At 39.3% G+C, this 23,782-nt stretch overlaps 1 protein-coding gene across 2 annotated transcripts in view; it reads right to left on the reverse strand.

Moving 5' to 3' along the window:
- Positions 1 to 18,789, reverse strand: part of RBM26 (RNA binding motif protein 26) — a 36,626-nt gene extending 17,837 nt beyond the window's left edge. For both annotated transcript variants that reach the window (XR_011920779.1, XM_072410957.1), the window contains exons 1-15: positions 18,497 to 18,789; positions 15,709 to 15,827; positions 9,577 to 9,713; positions 8,780 to 8,865; positions 8,027 to 8,173; positions 7,410 to 7,621; positions 6,939 to 7,199; positions 5,851 to 6,090; positions 5,159 to 5,293; positions 4,446 to 4,610; positions 4,020 to 4,128; positions 3,682 to 3,841; positions 2,984 to 3,151; positions 2,155 to 2,283; positions 1,837 to 1,908 (exon numbers count right to left, since the gene is read on the reverse strand). Coding sequence is in view for 1 of the 2 variants with exons in the window: in XM_072410957.1 (XP_072267058.1) it covers positions 1,837 to 1,908; positions 2,155 to 2,283; positions 2,984 to 3,151; positions 3,682 to 3,841; positions 4,020 to 4,128; positions 4,446 to 4,610; positions 5,159 to 5,293; positions 5,851 to 6,090; positions 6,939 to 7,199; positions 7,410 to 7,621; positions 8,027 to 8,173; positions 8,780 to 8,865; positions 9,577 to 9,713; positions 15,709 to 15,827; positions 18,497 to 18,555 (2,199 nt within the window). In the remaining variant the exon portion in view is untranslated. The remainder of the gene's footprint in view (positions 1 to 1,836; positions 1,909 to 2,154; positions 2,284 to 2,983; positions 3,152 to 3,681; positions 3,842 to 4,019; positions 4,129 to 4,445; positions 4,611 to 5,158; positions 5,294 to 5,850; positions 6,091 to 6,938; positions 7,200 to 7,409; positions 7,622 to 8,026; positions 8,174 to 8,779; positions 8,866 to 9,576; positions 9,714 to 15,708; positions 15,828 to 18,496) is intronic.
- Positions 18,790 to 23,782: the final 4,993 nt, after the last annotated feature.

Here is a 23,782-nt window from a genome sequence, read left to right on the forward strand (position 1 = left end):
TCCTGATCCCCAATTCACATCCAAAGTTATAAGCTTTGGATGTAAGCAAATCTCACACTCATGGTTACGGTCTTGCGTTGATCACATGGGGTATATTTGCCACAAATGTAGCAAAAATTGTCCGGTTTAACACAGCTGTGCCTACTAATCTTTAGCTCAAAAACAGACTTACTATGGCCTGGCAATAAGATGGTTTCGCACTAGAGTCCTTGGTCCATCTCACCCTATATACCTATTTCTGACAACTTCCAGACAGCCCAGCCGCTGCTGGAACATGCATGCCACCAGGGGACATGATTCAGCTGAGGTGGCAGCAGGCATAGTGGTAGCTTTAACTGGTATAATGTTCCCAAGTAAAAATACATTACCCAAATAAATACAGACCATTTGAACAGCTATAACATGCCTATAATTTAAAATCTGTACGTGATAGGCATATTCTGAGTTCAGATTTGGAATCAGCACACTCAATATCTAAATCACGTGTTATTCCCAGTAGCAAAATCGTTGTTGTGCAGTTTTAACTGATACATGGGAACACTACACAAAAAAAGAAAAGGATGGTGCAGCTTAATGCTGAGATTTCTTATTTTTGTTTTGACTCTGCAGGAGATGGATACACCACCATCACCGTTACCAAGATTTCCCATGGCTGTCTGTCAATCATTCCTGAGCGTAGATTCAGACATGTTGCAGCTGACAATAATGGTAAATCTCTAAATTTGCACAGGTACCCCTGTAACTTAAGCTAGCGAATACTGGGCTCAAGATCAGCGTGTCAAGAGCCACTGTAGCTGTGGGTGGCAGGCACCACTGAAGGGAGGCAGGAGGGAGTGAACATGAGTCTGGTGTGTGTATGTGTCTAAGCTGCAGCAGTGGGAAAGAGATGAGCTTCTTAAGAGTATGGTGAAAAAGAATGTGGCGTGTATAAACATCAACACCCATTTCTGCTAAATAAACCCTTTTCTTGGTGCTGCCAAAAACAAAGAATAAAGGGCACGAACATTGAGGGAACCAATGGATTTAGGAAGGGTTTTAGAGTCAAGTATCCAGTCTTTCAAGAAATGGGTGTCACAGTTATTTCTCCCCCAAGGTCAGATCATGCAAATCTTACAGAAATTGCAAAAAAATCAGACGCCATCTCAAACATCACAGGTCTCTGCATGATAAGTGTTAAAGTTCATGAAAGCACAATAAAAAAAATTGAACAAGTATGGCTTGCTTGGAAGGGCTACCAGAAAACTGCCTTTGCCTACTAAAAAGAACATGGCAGAATAAATGGAGAAAATTCAAGACATTGCAACCCTACCAAGAAGTGTTTGTCCATCAAAAAGAAATGCAAGGAGTATATTAGGTTACAAAGAAACCATGGGTAACCTTTAAGCAACTGAGGGCTTGTTTCACATTGGCAAATGTTCATGTGTCCACTATAAGGAGATCATTGAACAGCAAAATGGTGTGTATGGCAGGGTGCCAAAAAAAAAAAAAAAAATAAGCTTTTTCTCAAGCTTTTAACGTGAGGGAACCCCACGCAATATTGCAATAATTTTGAGGTTCCTCTGGAAACCCCTGCTATGATTACTATATTCACAGCTAACAGTGCATTAGTGAGGAGGTCAGTAGGAAGAAGTTATTGCTGCACAAGGTGGGGCCCCACACAAAATACTGATTCACTTTTGCCAAATGCAAATATGTTATTGGATCATTTTTTTCAATAACTATTTGACCAAATGTATTTTTTTATTAAAATTTGTATATTAATTTAACTCAGTTTTCTTAATCTTTTACATTCTACATCTAACCATACCAAACCTAATTCAAAGGCTATTTACTGACCTTATCAGTGGTTATAGTTGTGTGCTTTGCAATAAACCCCAGTCTCTCCTTTATTGGTACTTTTGGTACAGCCTAAAATAGCAAAATAAGAAGTAAATGTAATGAAAGAAGATCAAATATAATATCTAACACTAGTAAATCTGCAAAAGTAGGACACAAAATTTTAAGAATTGTATTTCTAAATAAAAGTGTATGCTCATTAAGCTGAAAGGACATTTTGCATTATTAATACATGTAATCTGCCTTCCACCCAATGAATCCTTTATTAGTGATCAATTTAAAAATATTGAAGTACACTGTAAATGACATCAATATTACCTGTACTGCCTCCACGTTAGCACTGTGGCCCTCTGCTGGTTCAGCATCATTGGAACGAACAGGTCCTAGGCGCTCTTTCACAGACTGCTTAAGTGCCAGATTGGTGGGCTGAACATTCAGATGATCAACCTTAAAATCAATAAGAAAGTCAGGATACCATTACACAACCAAACACTGTTATACTTTTACTTTGATACTAACTGCAGCTTTGTGCCAAACATAAGTACTTATTTAATAGGAAAGTTTGAAATAGTTGTTAAAAGCATGTTATTGGTAAGAGGATCTGAGCTCTTTATTGACACAAGCAAATACAATAGCTGTCTGCAACAAGTAAGCACCCACTGGACCACCTCAGTATACATGTTAAAGAATTAGGATATGTGTTTATGAATAATAATGGCCTGGAAAGTAAGTGAAAACTACGAGCAGGAATACTTGTTAGGAGCTTCCAAATTTAAATTTTTTTTTTTTTTTTTTAAACTTGCTGAGGAAATATGAAAGTCAGCACACCGTTTTACTCATTAAACGACCATACAGCCAATAGGACAAAATGACATGGTGATAAGGAAATGAGACAGAGGGGAGGCAATTGTGATGGAAGGCAACTATAAAAGCATTCTGTGTGGTAATAATCTTGTAGCAAAGGCGACAATTGATAGGCAGGCTGTTTACACTATATCAGCTGGCTAAGCCACAAAAAATATAGAAAGGAGAATGGAAAAAAAAAAGCAATAGCATTGACAACACAATCATGTTCTGAATTGTTTACTGGTCCATCACACATTACACAGTAAAATGTTTTATAATTTTATAATCATTGCGCAAATACCTTTGAAGATGCTGGAGTTAGAGTTTGCTGAGAAAGTCCTTCTCTGTGCCAATACATCTTAATAAATCGGTTGTTTAAAACTGCTTCTGTGCTTGAGATAGCTGCCTTTGCCTCAGCATGTGTTGCAAACTGAATAAGAGCAGCCTCTGGATCTCCCTCATAAGCAACCTGGTAAAATGAAAAAAAAAAAAAAAAGTGCATGGACATTGTAATCAACAGTGCTTCTGACCAAAAGCAAGTAGCATATGATTAACAAACACAGTAACAACGCAGAATTTCAAATCTCACAGTTTAACTTTTTTTTCTTTCTCTATTTTAAGTGTAAATAATAAATCTATCGGTCTGGGTAACCCAGTTAGTATAACAAACAAGCCCAAGGTCTAAAGAGGAGGAGGGTGTATAGCTCTGCCTGCAATAGCAACCTTTCTATTCAAAACTGTTGAGCAGATGTACCCACTTTACTTACATTACAATCCTTAACACATTACTTGTGAGCTTTAGATGCACTTTTATATGTTCTAGTCATAAATTCAGAACAAAAAAAAAATATAACATATGACAGAAATTCATATCAAAGTAACCATTTCATTTTACATATTGGCTAACATCTCGTATAAAGAGGCTACACAGACATGAGCTTCGATTCAAGTTCATTATTTCAGAAGGAAAAAACAAAAAACTTTGGAAACAAACAATACCTGCAAATTAACCAGTGTTCCAAATTTACTAAAATGTTCATTTAATTTGCTAATGTTGTTCATCTCTGAAGGAATTCTTCTTAACTCCAACTTGGTATTCTCACTCAGAAAAGGGGCCTTTTTTTGGAAGTTGGAAGGGTTTCCTCTATTGAAGTTTGGTCTACAGAAACAAAATGTTTATACATGTTTATGGCAATACTACAATGTGTTGAAAAGCAATACTTCAGACGTACTTTACACCCCTTATGGATCTAGTTATGTTTTTACATATTTTACAAATTAAATTGAATAACAAAAGTGTAGAATTCTTGTGTAAGTGGTTTAATAACCAAACATACTTGTCAAACCAGGGTTTTTTCAGAGGTATTCCAGATTGTCCAGTTGGAAGATTCCTTTTCCTGGATTCAGACTCCACAACAATCCTTATATTACCATTGGATGGTTTATCTGTAAAAAGTAAAATATTTGTTATGACACAATATTTATAAGCACAAAATCAACACAAGGTAATTAAGAAAAAACAGAAAAAGCCACATGAGCATTATATCACACAAATTTTTTTTCTTTTTTTTTTTTTTGGGGGGAGGGGGAATTAAAAAGAATCTTCTTTCTATAATATAAACACAATGGTTTCTAATGTACTTGTAAATCCAATAAGGAGACTGTCACAAGAAAATTAAAAATAAGTTTTGTTTTTCCTGGCTCAGATATCTTTTCTTGCAAGCAGTTAGGAGCTATATATATGTGTATATTTTGGTTTGTACCTCTAGGTGGTAAATCCATGTCTCCCGAAGTTAAGCCTATTAAATTAGGCCTCTGGGCATGTACACGATGTCTATACACAGGTCGAGAAGTGCTTGTCATGCTTGGGGCTTCTGGATTGTAACCATCAGCTTCATATGTTTCTGGGAACAAAGGAATTGGTGCACCTGCAAAAGATGAAAAAAACAAATTGTCAGACCAAGTCGTAAACAGCTATCCAGTATTCTTTAATACTGTTTTACTGTAGTAGTAGGAAACAAAGGAGTATAACAAAGCTTTATCGAATCAACCACTGAGTTAAGCGTATATCGAGAGGATATCTGATTATTTTTCCAGTTTTACCAACTTGTTAAACCAGGCTGTAATCTTCCCAAAACATTATTGTTTCCAAATTAGCACAATAAGCAGTTTAAATATTTACAAACATTTTTGTAGGTTCAGCTTTTTCTTACTCAGCATGCTCTGGTACAAGACCTTCATACTATCAACATTAAGAACATTAGACAGAACAGTAGGGGTGGACAGAAAACTGGTTAATTAGTAAGATGATTTAGCATACTTATAGACCTTGTTAAGCAAAAAGACCAAACAGAGGTCAGAAAAAAGTATGTACACTAGTTTATGGGGTAGGAGGAAAAAAAAAAAAACTACCAGATTTCGGCCACCCAGAACAAATCCACAAGAATCAAAATCTAAAAAGTCAAAGCACACATACCTGGTGAGAAAAGGGAGGGTGGGGGAGGAGGATGGTGAATGCCAGTAGTCACGACAGTAGGAACCGAGCTGGTTGCAGAATTCGGGGGAGCATCCATGCCAGCAGGTTGCAATGGTGGAAGTGGAGGTGGTGGGCCTGCCAAGAGAAATTTATTAAAAAAAGAAAAATAATAATAAAAAAACACTTTTAAAAGTAAAAAAAAAAAAAAAAAAAGCTGTGCATGGACCTTTAAAATGTCAATTTCATGGATAAAAGGTACTAGGTTCTAGTTGGAGCCCAAAGTCTCTGCTTAAACATGTCTTAGTAACAAGGCAAGTTCAGAGAAAACTCCCAAAGAGAAAGACATTTGTAAGATTCATGACGGTCAGTGTTGGGAGCTTGCATCATGCCCAAGACCTTTCTTCTAATGCTAAGAGAAGCCGGTCCTAGCCTTTAGAAAACAGTGCCCTGGCCTGGCAAATACAACTGAGATAACATGCACTGCATAGAGGGACAAAGGGGAGAAAGTCATGTTTGCCAATATTTCGAAGTACCAGGTGGATTACAAGGGTGGTACTGTCAAGGGAGTAAAGCCATAAGGAGAGTTTATTACTTTTACCCAAATAAACATAGTGATAGGTTTACTTTTAGAACAATACTTTTATCCTAATTTAAAAAAAAAATTATAATGTGCTTAATACACAAAGTAATACCTGACACCGGTGGAAGGCTTGGTGGAAGTGGACCTGGTGGAGGAACTGGAGGTCGCAAGTTTACTGGAGGAGGAGTAAGAAGCGTGGGTGGGGGAGGAAGTCCTGGAGGGGGTGGTCCATCTACAACAGGTGGCTGCGCTGGGAATGGCAATATTCCAGGAAGGTTAACATCTTCAACAACCACAGGGTCACTACCATGATCAAATGGACACATATCTCCTCTCATACAAAATCCTTTTTCTGAAAATAGAAAAAAGTACATTGAGATAATGGATAATTATAAAAGGTGAGCTGTTATCTGAACAACTAATATTTTACAAATGACAATTCAGCAAATGACAGCCTACATTTTTTCTCAGTATATTTCTTTTAAAGCCCAACAGATGTCACAGAAGTTGATATTACCTAAGACTTGCACAGGGGAAAAAAAAAAAAAAAAAAAAATTCACATTTTCCTAATTAACATGAATGTTTTAAATCAGGGGTCGGCCAGATACAGCCTAGCCGGTAGTTCATTCGCGCCCAACTTCCCCTCGCTGATTCGGCCTAATGCCATCCGGGAACCTGCGGCGCCAGAGCTCCGATGTCGCGCCTCCTTGCTGTGGCTCCCCTGTTTATCGCGGCTGGCATTAATACTTGCCCCGCCCCAGTAAATAGGGAATGCTCTCTGAAGGAAAATCCCTCTCCTCCGCAATTCATATGGAGGAGAGGGATTTTACTTCAGAGGGCGTTCCCTGGTGGTGGGCGGGATTAGAGTCTGGCCTAGTGTGCTCCCACCCACCTCTGAAATGGCCTGGTGGCCATAAAAGTTTGCCGAACCCTGTTTTAAATAGATTAAATATTAATATATGAATTTAAAGATAATGATAAAGTTCTGCTTTGCAAAACGCTATCAACATGAGCCCTAAATGTGTGCACCTAAATGGTTAGACCCAGTACAAGAGAATTTAAATGGGTTTTAACGTGTCTCAAGCTCATAAGCCTCTGGTTCTCAACAAAAGACAAGAGAACGAAGTAAGAAATTTAATCCAAATCTCCATATGGACAGCCTGAGACATTAAACCACACAGACTAAAAACAACATCTACCGTCATAATCTCTGCAGCGCTTTTTGGGAATGGGGGGTCTTCCGTAACTACTATGGTCCACTTGGTCTTCATGGAATTCAGGCCAGTTTTCAGCTGCGTTGTTCCCATGATGTGATGGTGCAATTACTGTGATTGTGCTACTAAGGGCTGGAACAGGGTAATGAGCTGATCCAATGTGAGGAATGGAAGAGGCAGCCTGATAGTTACTTTCTGATGCTTCTGGTCGATCGAGATCATATTTAGGTTTTCCAGATTCCTTATCTGTAAAATAACAGTTTTGAAAGTTTTAAGCAAAAAAGCCACAGACATAAATCGTACACATACATACATGAAGACCTGGAAGAAAAACTTGACTAATAAACCGTGCCTAATAATTTGAAAAATGCCTAATTCCACATAAAAAAAGAATATAAAAGATAAAAGGATTTTTTAAAGAGTCTTTTAAAGTTTGGACAAAAGTATGTTTCTGACCTCTGCTCCTAGTCCTACTCCTTGATCTGCTGCGGCTTCTGTCCCTATCACGTGGCCTTTCTTTACTCCAACTGCGACTACGACTTCGGCTGTAACTGCGGCTTCTACCTCTTCTTCTGTTATACCGATCCCTGTAGGAGTCTCGACGAGGCATATTTCGGTCATACTCCCGCTTGCGAGAACGGTCATCTTTTTTACGGTCATCTCTGCTCCTAAATGTAACATCAAATACATATTTTTTTAAAAAAAAAAAACCTTCTGCGAATCTCCAAAATTACCAACAAATTAACCTTCTATATACTCAACATGTATTTAAAAACCTCTACAAAACTCTCTGTACGTTATTTTTGTTGCACCCTACTTAGTAAAAGAAAAAAGCCATATAAAAGATTAGTAAAGCAACCATACTATATTAAACCTTTACCATTCTGGGTGAACTGGGGCAGAGTACCAATTCTATCACGTGCCGGTACAACACCGGATGCAAAAAAAGATGTTACTGAGCTGAGTTTTCCGTATTTCCCAACTAACAGGGTTACACGTAAAATTGCATATCAATTCCATATCAATTCTTGAACTGTCCCCAATTAATGCTATAATACAGCATAAGGTTTTACCTTGTAGCTTTTGAACTCTGTACTTTGCTACCACCTAAACGTGATGTGGTATCAACATCTTGTTTTGCCTCCTGTACTCCAGATCTGAAGGAGTTTTGAGTGGAGTTGCTCTCTCTATCAGAATTGCTTCTTCTTCGGTTGTTTTCCCTGTTCAAAAGCAATATTAAAACAAAGATTAAAAAAATATTAAAACACATTATATATACCTGAGCTATAATACCAACATGAAATCATTCCAAGCGATAAAAGTATTAATTTGTACATTAGTTACACCTGCTAGTTTGTTTCTAAACAACCCAACAGAGGCAGTGCTTCTTCAACATTCTTCACCAAAGCCTCAGATAAGTCACATAATTTTCTCTCTTGAGAGAAAGCTCATTCATTCAGTCCTGAGCTCAGTGTACTCAGGTAAGCATGTTTTATTGTAGAAAGACATCACCTGTCTCTTTCGCAATAATTAACCCGTCTGATTGAGGTTTTGCTTTGCAGAACTATAGCTCTGTTTTATTCCCAAAGCAAAGGAGCATTTTATTATGACTATTCTCTATGAATTAGGACATTTTAACATCTGGGATTACTTCATTACAATTTAATGAGTCTGTACATTCAACCCTGACTGGTAGTACCCAAAACTGCTTCCAACAATGACTTACACCCCAGCCCTAAAAAAAAAAAAAACAATAGCAAAAGTGCATATTTTAAAAGACAAACATAAAAAAAAAATATTTACAGATGCTATAAAGACAAAGTTACCTGCTATCTCTATGGCGAGTACTCGAAGGCTGAGGACTATGATTCGTTCTCCTCGATCCTCTTCTCTCTCTTTCTTCATCTCTAGGCTTTAAGTAAAAAGAACAAGGGAAACAAACCAAGAGTAAGATAGACACAAAGGCTTATCAGATATTTGCGCTTAACAAACTTTCAGCTAAATTCCTACTAAATGAAGGGGAAAAAACACCACAACAATTGGGAGTAAAGGTAGGGGAGGCAAATCTTATTACGATCTCCCATAATGCATAATGTTCCATGTCCAAGTGGGCAATTGTAAACTGGGAGCATAAATAGGGTCTTTAAATCATATATAATGCAGACAACAGACATCTTGTGGAGACATCTAAAGGAAGTATTACACAGCAGAATTAGGGCTATGGATCAAGGTCTTGTTCACAAGATGTTGATCAGGAAATATATTTTCAACATTTGTTAAAATTCATTGCAAGTGGGTTTTGATAGCTTGAAATAAAGATCCACCCGATCCACAATGCAAACTCTTGTTCTGCACACCTATATGAATGAGGCCTAAGGGAGTGCTGTCTACCACACACAGACCCCATCTCATCTTCCCCAAACTATTAGCTTTGACTGTAGTCTATAAGATGGAAATGTAAAAGCATTACCTGTGTATATAATAAAACAGTACTTGCATACACAGGCTACAGGTAATATACATTTTATAGAACACTTCTTTTATCATGTATACTGGCCAGCAACAAACGCAGCAAGTTGCTATTTTAGAAGAATATCAAAAGTTATAACATTGAAATAAATACCTCTTCTCTCCTCACTTCTCTGTCCTGGTGTTCCAATGGATCTTCTCTTACAGTGACTGTTGACGTAGGCTCAGGGGGTGGGAGGTAACTCTTGGTGTTCACAGCTTCAAATAATTTATCTACAAACCCTTGGGTTTCTAAAATATGTTAAGAAATCAACATTATGAACAGAAACAAAAGAAGAAAAATTCAACTAAAAAGAACTTGCATATTTATTATTTAGAAAACCTGGGGCCAAAAATGCCTTAAAAGTCCAAATTGTTGAATGAAAATACAGATACAATACCTAGAGGTAGCAGGGAATCTGACACATAGACACAAAACACAAGGACCTAGAATCTTCTAGGTCCTTGTGTTTCAATGGCAGTAATTGATGCTCCACCAGGGTATGTTTCAGTAAACAACATATTCACAGCTTTATAAATAGGTCCAAAGATCTAACAAATGAACGCTTATACTATAGTTAAAGGAAACAACAGTAGGGCCTCGTCCCCACTATAAAGAAGTGCTTTGCCACATGGTATACACATTAAATAGAATGAGACGGCACACAAAACCGATAGAAATGTGTGTAGAAGCACCTTGACAAAACGCACTGCAACACCTACATGGGAACATCAGACATTGCTCACCATTTATTGTCTGATGTCCTTGCTTATCACAATTATGTAAAACACATGATGAGCAATGTACATAGTGGGAACCAGGCCTCAAAAATTAAAAGTAGGGGGAGCCACTTATAATTTGAATCCTTTAGGAGCATCAGTAACTTCCCTGAACTTTGCTTAATAGTAAACAATTCTGCCTTTACTCTTCTTAATGCTGCAATTCCACCACATGTATATGGGGTTTTCAGATAAAATGATCATTATCTTCACTAATTGGCATATTATTGGCACTTATTATAATATATCTATCTTAGTTCAGCTAAACTATTATACAACCTGACATTCACATTATTGTAATCTGGATTATTTACATTACAAAAAGTGTTTTTATTTTATTTCAGATATAAAGTGTTTAGCAAGTTCATTTAAGTGTAAACAAGTGCAACGATGTAGGTGTAGGTGAGTACTATGGTCTGATGTGTGTTTAGGTGTCCTGTCTGCACTCTAAACATATGCTCCCATCCAGGGCTGAACTTTAACATCATTTTGCACACCACTTAATACTAGGAAGTAAAGCTGCGTACACACTTGCAATTTTTGTCGTTGGAAAGGATCTTTCACGAACCTTTCCAACGACAAGGGGCTGCAAGATGCATGAACGATGCTGTACATACAGCACCGTTCATGCTCTATGGAGAGGGGAGAGGGGAGGGGGGAGAGCGACGGAGCGGCACCCTGCTGCGCGCTCTCCCCTTCCCTTTCATTACGATCGGCTGTCGTCCATCGTCCATCGTCCGTGGATCCGGCAGGTCGGTCGTCCGGACGATGGACGACACCGACTGTACACACGGAAGATTTTCGCCCGATAATTGGCCGATGCCGATTATCGGGCGATAAAAATCTGCCGTGTGTACGTAGCTTTAGTTAAGTGGACCCCCTGTCCCTGGAGCCTCTCACTGCCCTGTCTTCATCAGAAGATCAGCAAACAAAGATAAAGGCAGTAGGTCTGCTCAACTTCCTCTGTCTGCTAAAAGAGCTTAGAAGAACTTGGAGGAAAAGATTTTTGGATTCAACTGTAAAGCTACGTACACACGGCAGATTTTTATCGCCCGATAATCGGCATCGGCCAATTATCGGGCGAAAATCTTCCGTGTGTACAGTTGGTGTCGTCCATCGTCCGGACGACCGACCTGCCGGATCCACGGACGATGGACGACAGCCGATCGTAATGAAAGGGAAGGGGAGAGCGCGCAGCAGGGTGCCGCTCCGTCGCTCTCCCCCCTCCCCTCTCCATAGAGCATGAACGGTGCTGTATGTACAGCATCGTTCATGCATCTTGCAGCCCCTTGTCGTTGGAAAGGATCGTGAAAGATCCTTTCCAACGACAAAAATTGCAAGTGTGTACGCAGCTTAAGAGTTCATTTTTTTTAAACTGCATGTCTGCTTGTGTGTACTATGATGAAAGGCTGCAAACATGTTTCTGGATAAAACTGCAGGGCTATGTGTATGTTTCTGTGTATGGTGCAGGAATGTATGAATGTTTATGTATAGTGCATATTGAGTGGATGTTTTTCTGTACAGGGCAAATTATGTCTAAGGTTAGTGCAAGGTTATAGCTTATTTGTGTGTATAGTGCCATGTCGTATGTATGTATGTTCGCAATAGTGTAGGACTATGTGTATGTTTGTATTTAATGCAAAGAATATGCTAGTTAGTACAACATGTTTTAGTCTTATATTTTAGTGAAAGCGGCACCCCATTCACAATGGCAAAAAGTCTGTCAACATACACGATAAAGTCTGTTTATTAGCACTTTAAATGATCAAGTGATGGGAAACATTACGTGTGCCAATGTATTCTTGAAAAATGGATGCATGCACACGTCACAGAGTCAATATTTTGCTATTAATGTTAGATTTGTTGATGAAAATATTAAAACAATAACACGAACCTTAGAAGTAAACCTGGGTACACATGAGCAATAATTGTCGTTAGAAAGGATCCTTCACAATCCTTTCCAATGACTAAGGACTGCACAATGCATGAACGAGTGCTGTACATACAGCACCATTCTGCTCCATGGTGAGATGAGGGGGAGAATGAGATGAGGGGGAGAGTGAAGGAGGGGGAGAACGACGAAGCGGCTCCCTGCTGTGCACTCTCCCCCTTTACTTCCATTACGATCGTTCGTCATCTGTGGATCCGCCAGAAAGGTCGATCGAATGATGGATGACGAGCGTTGTACACACACCAGATTCTCGTGCGATATTGGCCCTGAGCCGACTATCGCACAAGAAACATTGTGTGTTTATAGCTTAAAAGGACACCCAGGCACATCACACCAGTGACTATCCTCAGAAGTTAGTGGAGGATGTTCTAGAAGATTTTGAAATTAAAAAGGAACAGGTTCTATGTATTGTGACAGAAAATGCTTCTAATATGTTGAGCAGAATTGAGAAAATTATTAAAGTAGATGAAGAAAGTGACAGACAGATATTTAAGGAAGATAGTTCTGCAAGTATTGGAGAATGTGAAAGTGAAGAGAATAGTGACATTTTGGATAACACTGTTGAAGAAGCATCTAGGCCTACTGCTATTCAACATATGCGTTGTGCTGTTCACACTCTGCAACTTGCAATTAGAGATGGATTGAAAGATCGTCATGCAGCTACTCTAATTGGCAAATTGAGGCAAGTTAACTGTTGCAGCCAGGGCCCCTAAAACAGATGCCATTTTGAAAAGACGTGCAGGAAAAGGAGCCATTTTGGATCAAACAACACGCTGGGGAAGCACCTTTTTGATGGTAAAGCGTTTGCTTGAACTAAAAGACTTTCTTAAAGAAATGGACAATGAAAATGTTTTATTAACTGAAAGCCAGTGGACAGAAGTAAAAGCACTGGAAATCTACTTTCTAACCCATTTACTGTCACCAAGAGTTTGCAATTGAAGATTTACCACCTGGTAAATTCTTGAAATTGATGGGCTCGATATATTGCCTGAACAAAAGTGGATGGTTAATAGCTGATGGCATTGTATATTCAATGAAGAAAAGAGAGAATCTCTTACTGGATAATCAGATCTTGTTAGCTGCTATTTATGTTGATCCAATGAGCCGAACTTTTGTTGAGCAATGACTGATACTTCAAAAAAGGCCGTCTATGAAATAGCAGTTCACATGAAGGGATTACTACCTGAAACACCACCACTGGATGAAGCTATAAGCACTGGTAACTCAGGATCATCCTCTTCAAATGAAGAATTAGACTTTGATTCCTACTTGAACAAAATTGAACTGTCAGCAGTAAAGCGACGTCACATAAGCGTGAAAGATAAACGACCAGAAAATGTCCAAATAAAGGGATTCCAGCTGGAGTAGAAGAAGTAGAAAAGTATGATCGCTCATCAAACCTGACTGTAGAAGAAGCCACCCTTGTTTATCCCAAAATTACTAGTGATGTGGCTTTTTAAACTGGTAAAGTTCCTGTTCCTGATTTTTATGCATGCTATGCTACTACTTTATAGCTACTTGATAAAAACAATAAATAAAACCTTATTGTTTTATTTTTTGTCTTTTAAATAAACTGGCCAATACATTAGAGCGTCAGCTTCCTAGCCAGTAGTTCTGTGGTTAAATAGTATGTTGCCTACCTTCAATCAACGGGGAAAATACATTAGCATATTAAATACAGAAAAGTCGAAGAATCAGAGCTACCAGAAACTGAGGAGTCAGAATCGAAGGATTTATCTACCGACTCAACAGCCCTGGTCATATGTATGGCAAGTTTGGTTGAAATGTCTCCATGCGCTTTCGAGTAATGGTGGAACATACACACATACATTTTAGGAGTTGATTTTAGGGGGGGTGCTTGTACGATCAAATGAGCTCTCAATGCAGGTGAAACAAGCCATCCTTATGCTGCAAAAACAGAAAAACCCATCTGAGAAACTGCTACAATATTAGGGGTGGCAAAATCTACAGTTTGGTACATCATGGGAAAGAAAAAAACCACTGGTGAACCCAGCAACGCCAAAAGACCTGGAAGTCCACGGAAGACAACAGTGGTGGATGATCGCAGAATAATTTCCATGGTGAAAAGAAACCCCTTCACAACAGCCAACCAAGTGAACAACACTCTCCAGGAAGTGGGCGTATTGATATCCAAGTCTACCATAAAGAGAAGACTGCAAGAAAGTAAATACAGAGGGTGCACTGCAAGGTGCAAGCCATTCATAAGCCTCAAGAATAGAAAGGCTAGATTAGACTTTGCTCAAAAACACCTAAAAAAGCCAGCACAGTTCTGGAAAAACATTCTTTGGACAGATGAAACCAAGATCAACCTTTACCAGAATGATGGCAAGAAAAAAGTATGGAGAAGGCGTGGAACAGCTCATGATCCAAAGCATACCACATGATCTGTAAAACATGGCGGATGCAGTGTGATGGCTTGGGCGTGCATGGCTGCCATTGGCACTGGGACACTAGTGTTTATCCATGATGTGACACAGGACAGAAGCAGCCGAATGAATTCTGAGGTGTTCAGGGACATACTGTCTGCTCAAATCCAGCTAAATGCAGTCACATTGATTGGGAAGCGTTTCATAATACAGATGGACAATGACTCAAAACATACAGCCAACGCAACCCAGGAGTTTAATAAAGTAAAGAATTGGAATATTCTTGAATGGCCAAGTCAGTCACCTGATCTGAACCCAATTGAGCATGCATGTCACTTGTTCAAGACTAAACTTCGGACAGAAAGGCCCACAAACAAACAGCAACTGAAAGCCACTGCAGTAAAGGCCGTGCATTAACCCCCTAGCAGTAATACCGAGTGTGATGCGGGGTGGATTTTACATGCACAAAAAGAAATATTCATATAATATATATATATTTCTATTACATAATAATTATATATGCTACTATACAGTTACATTACATATGTAAATTTTTTTTTAACAGATTTTTGTGTTTTGTTATTTAAAGTTTATTATGAAATGTATTAAATATCAGTGAGTTATGCTTAAGAATTACAGCCTACAATGAAAAATCAATTTCCCTGCAAAAAATTGTACCGCTTTTTGTATGGAAATTTGGACGAAATTAGACTGCTAGGGAGGTTAAAAAGGAGGAAACCCAGCATCTGGTGATGTCCATGAGTTCAAGACTACAGACTGTCATTGCCAGTTTGGTTTTCAACCAAGTATTAGAAATAAACATTTTATTTTCAGCTTTTTAATTTGTCCAATCACTTTTGAGCCCCTGAAATTAAGTGATTGTGTGAAAAAAAGGCTTTAGTTCCTCATATTGTTATGCAATCTTTTTGCTTAACCCACTGAATTAAAGCTGAAAGTCTGCAGTTCAACTGCATCCGATTGTTTAATTTAAAACTAATTGTGGTAATGTACAGAACCAAATTTAGAAAAAAGTTGTCTCTGTCCAAATATTTATGGACCTAACTGAATAGATATAGATATATATACTACACATACATATAACAAGCAGATTTGTACAAGGAAAAGGTACCTCTTTGAAGAAAAACATCAAGTTGATCTATGCAGAGTGCCTTTAGTTCTCGATCATTTTTATCCTTTTTCACCAATGCAAGTACATATTTCGCAAGAGCCGAAGGATCGGCATCACAGCTGCAATCCAAAAACAAAGTACAAATAAAATCACTGAAAAGAAAACTGCATTTATCTAAACATAAAACAAAGTCCAAATGCATGCAAACATTTAAGAAAAAATTGAGAAATATACAATTTTTACTGCTGTCCCAGTGCTAACACAATGGGGTTTCTTCCTATCTATCCAGGGACAAAACGAAAGTCTCCACAACTAGGTCAGACACAGCACTACACATCTGTTGGCAAGGTTTGCTGGGACAATATGAGGAATGCAGGATGCGAATTGTAGGAGTGCAAAAGTTGCAAGGGATGTGCAAGGGATGACATGGATATTGTAAGTAAATAAAACCAATTATTATTATTGATTTATAGCTATTGCTACAATAAATGCCATGAAAGCACTGGGAGCTTCCACAGATGTTGACCATGTAAAATGGTATTCGCCTGCCTGTTATCCTGACTTGACCAGTCCCAATACTTTGAGTCAATCTCATGCAGTGCTCAAAACAGACATTTTTTGGTGAGATGGGTGGAAGAAATTGTAGGTGGGGGGCAGCCTGTATTGTTACCCAACTCTTCAGTAACCTCCCAAAAGCCGGGTGGTTGCTGAAAAGTGTCGGGTTGTGAGCCCAGCTAAAGAGGGCTGGGGAGAACCCTGCACATGAACATATTCATAGAACTTTTCATTCTATTGCTTTGCTTGTCATTGTAACATTTTTAAAGATAACTTATTTTTTTAATAACCCTCTTCCCCCACACACCATCTTAGTAGCACAGTCTTAGTAGCATCTAATGAATGTTATGGAAAGCAATGAAAGAAGCCACAACCTGGTTACAAATTCGATGCCAGTCATTACAGTAAGCCTGACCAACATTGCCATGCACTGGGTGCTGATCCTGGCTGCAGCTCCCCCTTCAGGCAGTCTTTGGAAATGCTTGGAAGGGGTGCAGAGTCACCTAATGCTTTCTTGACAGAAAGTATAATAATGACAAATACGACGCATGCATATCATCTACCTTCATACGCAATGTTATGTCAGAGTTCAGGTATTTTATATATATATACAGGTATATTTTACTTATTTATGTATGCTTGAACAAATAAATGATTGCATGGTAGCTTAGGTTTCCAGCTTCACAACTGTTGTTTGTGCCCTAAACTCAGAATTTTCACTTTACATAAAAGTGTAGACAACCTTTATATGTAAGGTAAAACTTCTGTTTTTATATATATATATATATATATATATATATATATATATATATATATATATATATATATATATATAAAAAGGGTGCAGCATCCAGGCGATCAAGAATGAATGGGAGCGCAAAGCCTCCCGGGATACCTACGTCACCAATTACAGGAGGCTCTTGGCTGCTCCTGCCCGAGCATATCCGGCATGTGCAGAGGGAGCCCTTTCACCAAAAGGAAAAGAAATTGCCAATATCATGCATGCACAGTGAGATCGGCAAGTTTTTTCCCTATCTAAATCACCTGATCTTGCGCCTACGTCGGGTGACGTTAGAAGAAGGACCTGGAAGAAGAGAGAAGATGGCATTCTGCAGAAAGGTGACAATGCTATATATAAAGTTTGGGCCGGTAAGTACTGCAGAAATGACCAGATGTCTTTTCTGCAATAATCCCTCCGGGTATAGCTGTTATGAATATGGAGCTGCACAGCTTGGGTTTGCTTGTCAGGATACCCAGCAATCCCGGCTTCCCCTGGGAATTAATAAAAGAGTAATGTCACCCCAGCCTGGCCAATCAAGATCTTCTCCAGAAAGATGATGGTGCCCTTGGAACGGGAACATTATTCCTCTATAGCATCCTATTATAGGGGAGCTCTGCATGGTAATGGTCAGACACACTCCTGTGACATACAAGGCAATCGGTGTCTGGGGTCAGCCACTCATCATGGAAGGGACGGTGGCCATAAGCCCCAGTGCTGGAATGTAACAGATAGTTGGGTCATAAAGTTCTCCTTGCACGGACGAAGTTCCATGCTTTATTATTACATAGTATTTTTATAGCGCCGACATATTACCCAGCCCTGTACAAAATCCATAGTCATATGTCACTAGCTGTCCCTCAAAGGAGCTCACAATCTAATGTCCCTACCACAGTCATATGTCATTATTACAGTCTAAGGTCAATGTTAGGGGGAAACCAATTAACCTAACTGCACGTTTTTGTAATGTGGGAGGAAAGCCACGTAAACACTGGGAGAACCTGCAAACTCCATGCAGATAGAGTCCTAGCCAAGATTCAAACCTGGTACCCAGCGCTGAGCCACCGTGCTGCCCTAATCTGCTGTAAAGAGACCCTGTCACCACCTGAAAACAGATACCTGTACCCATCCCAGCAATCCCTCATGTTGGGTGATGAGATTTTGGGGGGCCGGCACCTCCACACTAAAGCTCAGTGCAGCCATCATGTGTGATCATTGTGCGGCCACATACAGCGCCAACCTTGTGAAATAGCGCTGATAACACTGGGCCGGGTTCTGGCACTAATCTGCCTGTGCTTAGTACTCAGGATAGAAGACAGGTTCTCTTTCCAGCAGGCGAATATTATATGTTAGGCCGGGCTCCCATACATGCTGGAGGTTCTAAGCCAGCATTCATTATTGGGGTGAGCAGAGCCCAGGCTGCAGCCCTCTCACCACACAGCTCGGGTCACTTACATGGGTTCCAAGGTCTTAGACAGCCAGTTTTTCAGCGCCTCGAAGTCCTCTATGATCATGTTCGTGCCTCTCCTGTGGTCGGAGAGCAGATGGGAGCACTACAAGCACGGCTTGGTCCCTGACTTGCTCGCCTCCTATTCCAGATGCAGGGATTACTGTACAATTTACGGACAGACCGGCTCCTAACTCCCGTCGGCTCGGCTACACGACAATCCTAAAATCTCCAAACCATTGATGAAGCAGAAGCTGTAAGATGGCGGCCACCATCAATCGCGACACAACAGGACGTTCTACGTCAGCACGTAAACCCGCGCATGCGCGCTCCCATCGGCAGAGGACGGGATGATGTGAAAGTTCCAGAGTTCGCTGCAGGTGGTCACGTGACTGCTGGTAGTGCAAAGGTGTGCATGTTGTGTACCTGCAGCAATCAGAAAACCAGAGAACGGCTATTATATAAATGAACAATTGTGGGTTCACATATTATATCAGGGCTGAGCAACTAATAAACCCCTTCTATAACGTGAAAGGACCATTGCCTTTTTATAAAAAAACAGTACGAAATGAGTAAGGCTAAATACACAGCTAGATAACTGTCACCCAAAATAATCACAGGCATACAGCGCGTTAACAGCAGTCCCCAGATGTGGCCTTATGAGTAGGGGTGACTGCTGTAGTTTCCTATGGAGGAAGATGCAGCACTGTGCCTCCTGTTTGCCCCTCTCCCCTTTCTCCCCACAGACTTGCATGCACAGCGCTTGTAGTGTCACTAAAGCAGAAATTTGTTTGCACGGATACTTGAAGCATACCTAAACTTTACATAAAAGGGTAGACAACACTGTGTGGGTTTTTTCAAGTCCAACACCCTTTTTTTTTTAAATGATAGGAGTGCAAAGCCTCCAAGGATACCTACGTCAGGCATCCCGGGAGGCTTTTGGGCGCTCCCACTGCTCATGCCCGAGCATCTCGTGCATACACAGAAGCAGCCTTTTTGCACAAAAAGAAAAATTTGCCAATCTCACGCATGCTCAGTTTTTTTTTTTTATCTTGCATCACCCAATCTCGCGCCTGGGTGACGTAGGAAGTAGAACAGGAAGAAGAAGAGAAGATGGCAGTGCCCGCAGCACCGGGACAAATGCTGGGATGACGCGGGACCCAATTCAGGACACCCCCAGAGTGATCGGACTGCCATGCGGGATTAAAGGTAAGTTAATTTTTTTTTTTGCAGTTTTGGGTTTAGTTCCTATTTGAGGACTTACCTGGCAGGTGTGGGCGATGCCACTACTGCAACCTTGGCACAAAATTTCAAACCCAACCACTGAATGATATAACCATTGCAACCTGGGCATGAATTCTTGTGAAAATACATGCCTGGATCACAGCAGGGTTATCACTCACACTTGCTGCAAGTATTACAATATACTAAGTATTATATTGGAGGGGGTCAGGGTTGTACACCTTTAATTTACAGAGAAGATCTACTAAAAAAAGGAACACAAAAGCAATTCAACACATTAAAAATAATATGGCACACCCTGTAAAATAATCCATATTTTCAATATGGATTATTTTGCAAACCACACCTAATATCCCAAGCTGCTTGCATTGAGGAGTAATTCATTTTCATTTAATTTAGAAATACCCGCTGTGTGTTTCTATTAGAAGAAGGGCAGGCTACCAAGACTCTGTTCTAATAGACAGTTTAGGTAAGGTAAAGTTTCAGTACCATTGTACTGTTTGTTTAAAGTATACATTCTAGGCACAGGTTCACTCTAAAGGTGTCCATCTTTGTCATCCCTAATTGTTGGGAGATATGCCTATTGCCAGTAATATAAAGTCAGCAGCCATTGGAGAACATAGGTACACATGATATAAAGCAGAGCACAAAAGTATGCAGTATGGAAAGTAAAGAACAGTGTTGCAGAGCTGTGGGTATCAATTGTATAAAGCAAACAGTACAGCCCGGTGACCGTGGGAACTGAACTGCAGATGAACTCTCAATAGAGAAACTCCATTGAGAGTTCATCTGCAGTTCCACTGTGATCCCCGGGCACTGTAGGTTAATTAAACTCTAGTGCTGGGGATCGCAAACACGAGGATTGCCAGGGCTGCAAGAATGAATGCAGTCCTGAGAATCCTTCTGTAATGATTTCCTTGATCTTCCAATGGTTTTGCGAAATCAGTTCGCCAATTTTGCGGGCCCATCGAAAGTTTGAGGAAATTTTCGCGGAGGTCATTAGAGTTGCTGACAAGGGTCTAAGAGGGAATATTCCTTTACAGTACTTTAACAAGACCTCTTCTTGTCTTCTGCTGTGTCACTGGGACAAACAAGGGGAAGCGAGATTTCCCCTATAAGACAGAAACAACAGCAACTATAAAAAAAACTGACGGGGTCAAAAACATTTCCTACCCTATCAAAAATTTAAAAAAAAAAGTTCTGGTCTTACTTATACAAAACAAACAGTTATTTTGACTGTTGGTCAAAGAACACTTTGTTAAAGTTAAAAGTAACATCTTAATAGCCAATGCAGATGTTGTTGAATACCTTCATGCCAAAGCCTCCTGTGTAATGCAAAGCAGATAGCTTCCGTGGCAGTGAATACAATAATAGTGCTTACAATTAATTCCTAATCTTTTCAATTATTTGTTGGATTTGCTGAATAGGTAAAAAAAACTGAGATGACTGATATGTAATGTGTGTCCTTTTTTTGTTTGTGTGTGTATATATATATATATATATATATATATATATATATATATATTAGATATCCTATTAGCTCATTAGATATGCAGGGTAAACTTCCTGCATTGCAATGGTTATGTGTACTGCTTCACTTTATAATTCAAGACTATTGTCTCTATTTATTAAACAAAATCAGACATTTCCTTGTGGGAATCTTCCAGGTCCATCTGTTTCAATGGCAGTAATTGATTCCCACCAGGGAATGTTTGAGGGATTTCTCTGATTTATAAACCAAGCCCCATGAGTCTAATAAAAAATACTGCCTCTATGACTGATATCTCAGAATTTGACAAAAAGTAATTGTAGTGGCTAATCCACTCTAATCACAATGAACGAATCTGTAAACTGTTGCAAATAGTCACACAAGTATAGGGGAGTAAGTATAGAAGAATTTGAATGTAAACATAAAAGTTCCACAACAAATTAAGATCAGGTAAATGCTATTATAATATTATTGTTATTATTATTATTATTATTATTAATAATAATAAATCAAAGTATGGCTTACTGCAAATAGAGTATGTTTTCTATTTACTTTTTATATTTGAAATATAGGTCCAGTTAGTTTTAGATCTGTCAGCTGCTTGTAATATTGATATTTGTCCTACGCACTGGAATGTAATGGGTACGTACAGTATATGCTATGAATAATGTGCTGGGAAAGGAGGGGAAAGGAGTAGTGGGGTCTAAAAGGATAAGTGTAATAAAGGTGCACTAATCCCCTCATATAAAAGTTTAAAAAAATCACAAAAAAGCCACACACTGTAATGTTCCGTCTGGCTGCATTAAGCTTTGATTGTGACATGTATTCACAATAGTAGCATTTTGATACGCTTATACTATGCCACAACATGTATGTCTGTCTAGAGTTGCATTAATTTGTTGCCAAGATTTTGTATTGATGATGGAAGAGTAAAGCTGCGTACACACTTCCAATTTTTATCGTTGGAAATGAACGACGAACGAACGTCGAACGATCGATTGGTCAAAAATCGTTCGTAAAAAAAGTAACCAACGACGCCGACGAACGAGAATAGTCGCTGGAAATGAACGACCGGACCGGCGGATCGGATTGGACGACGATCGTTTACCATCTATCGTGTGTACGGTCGTTCATTGATCGTCCATGGTCTGAGCATGCGTGATGAACGAACATTCGTTCACTTCCTGTGGTGCACGTCACTTCCTGTATCGTTCAAACGATCGCATCTATTGTGTGTACAATATCTGCAAACGATCGTGTCGTTATCTGCATGTACAGGATTGGTGCTATACGATCGTTCGCCGATATCGTGCAGGATAGTTCGTCGTTCGTTTACCAACGATAATTATTGGAAGTGTGTACGTAGCTTTAAGGTCTGCTGATGGGCCATTCATGTGTAAAAATGATGTTTAACTCAATGAATTGTCATCTTGGAATATGCTAATGTCAAAAAGCTAATGCCATCAGAGAAGAAAAATAACTGATACAAGCACCTGGTCATTCAGTATATTCAGGTAGTCTGCTGACTTGAATATGAACCTGAAAATGTTTTGGGCATTTAACATTACTAAACCTAGACCTGAGCAACCCAAGATCATAACACTGCCCACACAGCCCAATCACTTTGTTTTTTTTTCCAGGCAGTATATATTTTTATGTATGCATTTGAAATGGTTCGGGTCATTCTGCTGCTTAGGGAAGAGTATGCTGAAAATGCAAACACCTACATTTTTACAGTTCATTCTCCTGGTATAAAAGTACCTGAAAATTGACTTGCAGTAAAGTGCAGCTTCACCATAGCAACATTTGCAGTAGCCTTTTGCAACCATTTTAACATAAATGAAATAGCAGGGAACCCCGGCTAATTATTATATCCACAGCTCATACATTAGCATGGTGGCCAGTGGGAAGAATGCCACAGATAGCCAAAAAGATTATTGGGAGGCACAAATTGCTCAAGGAACCCCCTCTGGTGGATCCCTAATAACAAAAGCTGACCTAGAGGAACTTGTTAATGACACTTTCTTGATGTTTGTATAGTTGAAACTTCTTTATGTGACACCCAGCATTTGTATACATAGGAGACATAGATGGACTAAACAGAATTCTTTTCTACTAATTCTTGAGTATAGGAGGACACGTATTAAATGTATGCTCATTTTTTGTATTAGGCATTTGATAAAATTTGTGCTTTTTGAATCAGAACCAGAAGTTGTCAGTGTAGTATTTCTATCAGCTAATTGTAGTTGTCCAGGACCAGGTGGATAAAATGGTATATAAATATAGCAACATATTACTTGGCCAGTATGCTCTTGCACAAGTGATATATAATCTGAACAAGATGGATCCAATGTGAAGCCATGGGAATCTGTTCAAAATGTCATAAGGAAGTTCAAATGTTACTTGAAACCAGCTGTCATGATTTGATTTCAGACTTGCTTCCATGAGTTGTAAACAAATGTCAGAGGTGCTGATCTTTTATTATCACTGTAGTTGCAAGCCATAGAAACTTTTTCATTTAATAGCAATGTTCAAAGAATTATGGAAGGGGGGGGGGGGGGGT

Source organism: Pyxicephalus adspersus, chromosome 1, assembly GCF_032062135.1.
Source record: "Pyxicephalus adspersus chromosome 1, UCB_Pads_2.0, whole genome shotgun sequence".
NCBI classification, from domain to species: domain Eukaryota; kingdom Metazoa; phylum Chordata; class Amphibia; order Anura; family Pyxicephalidae; genus Pyxicephalus; species Pyxicephalus adspersus.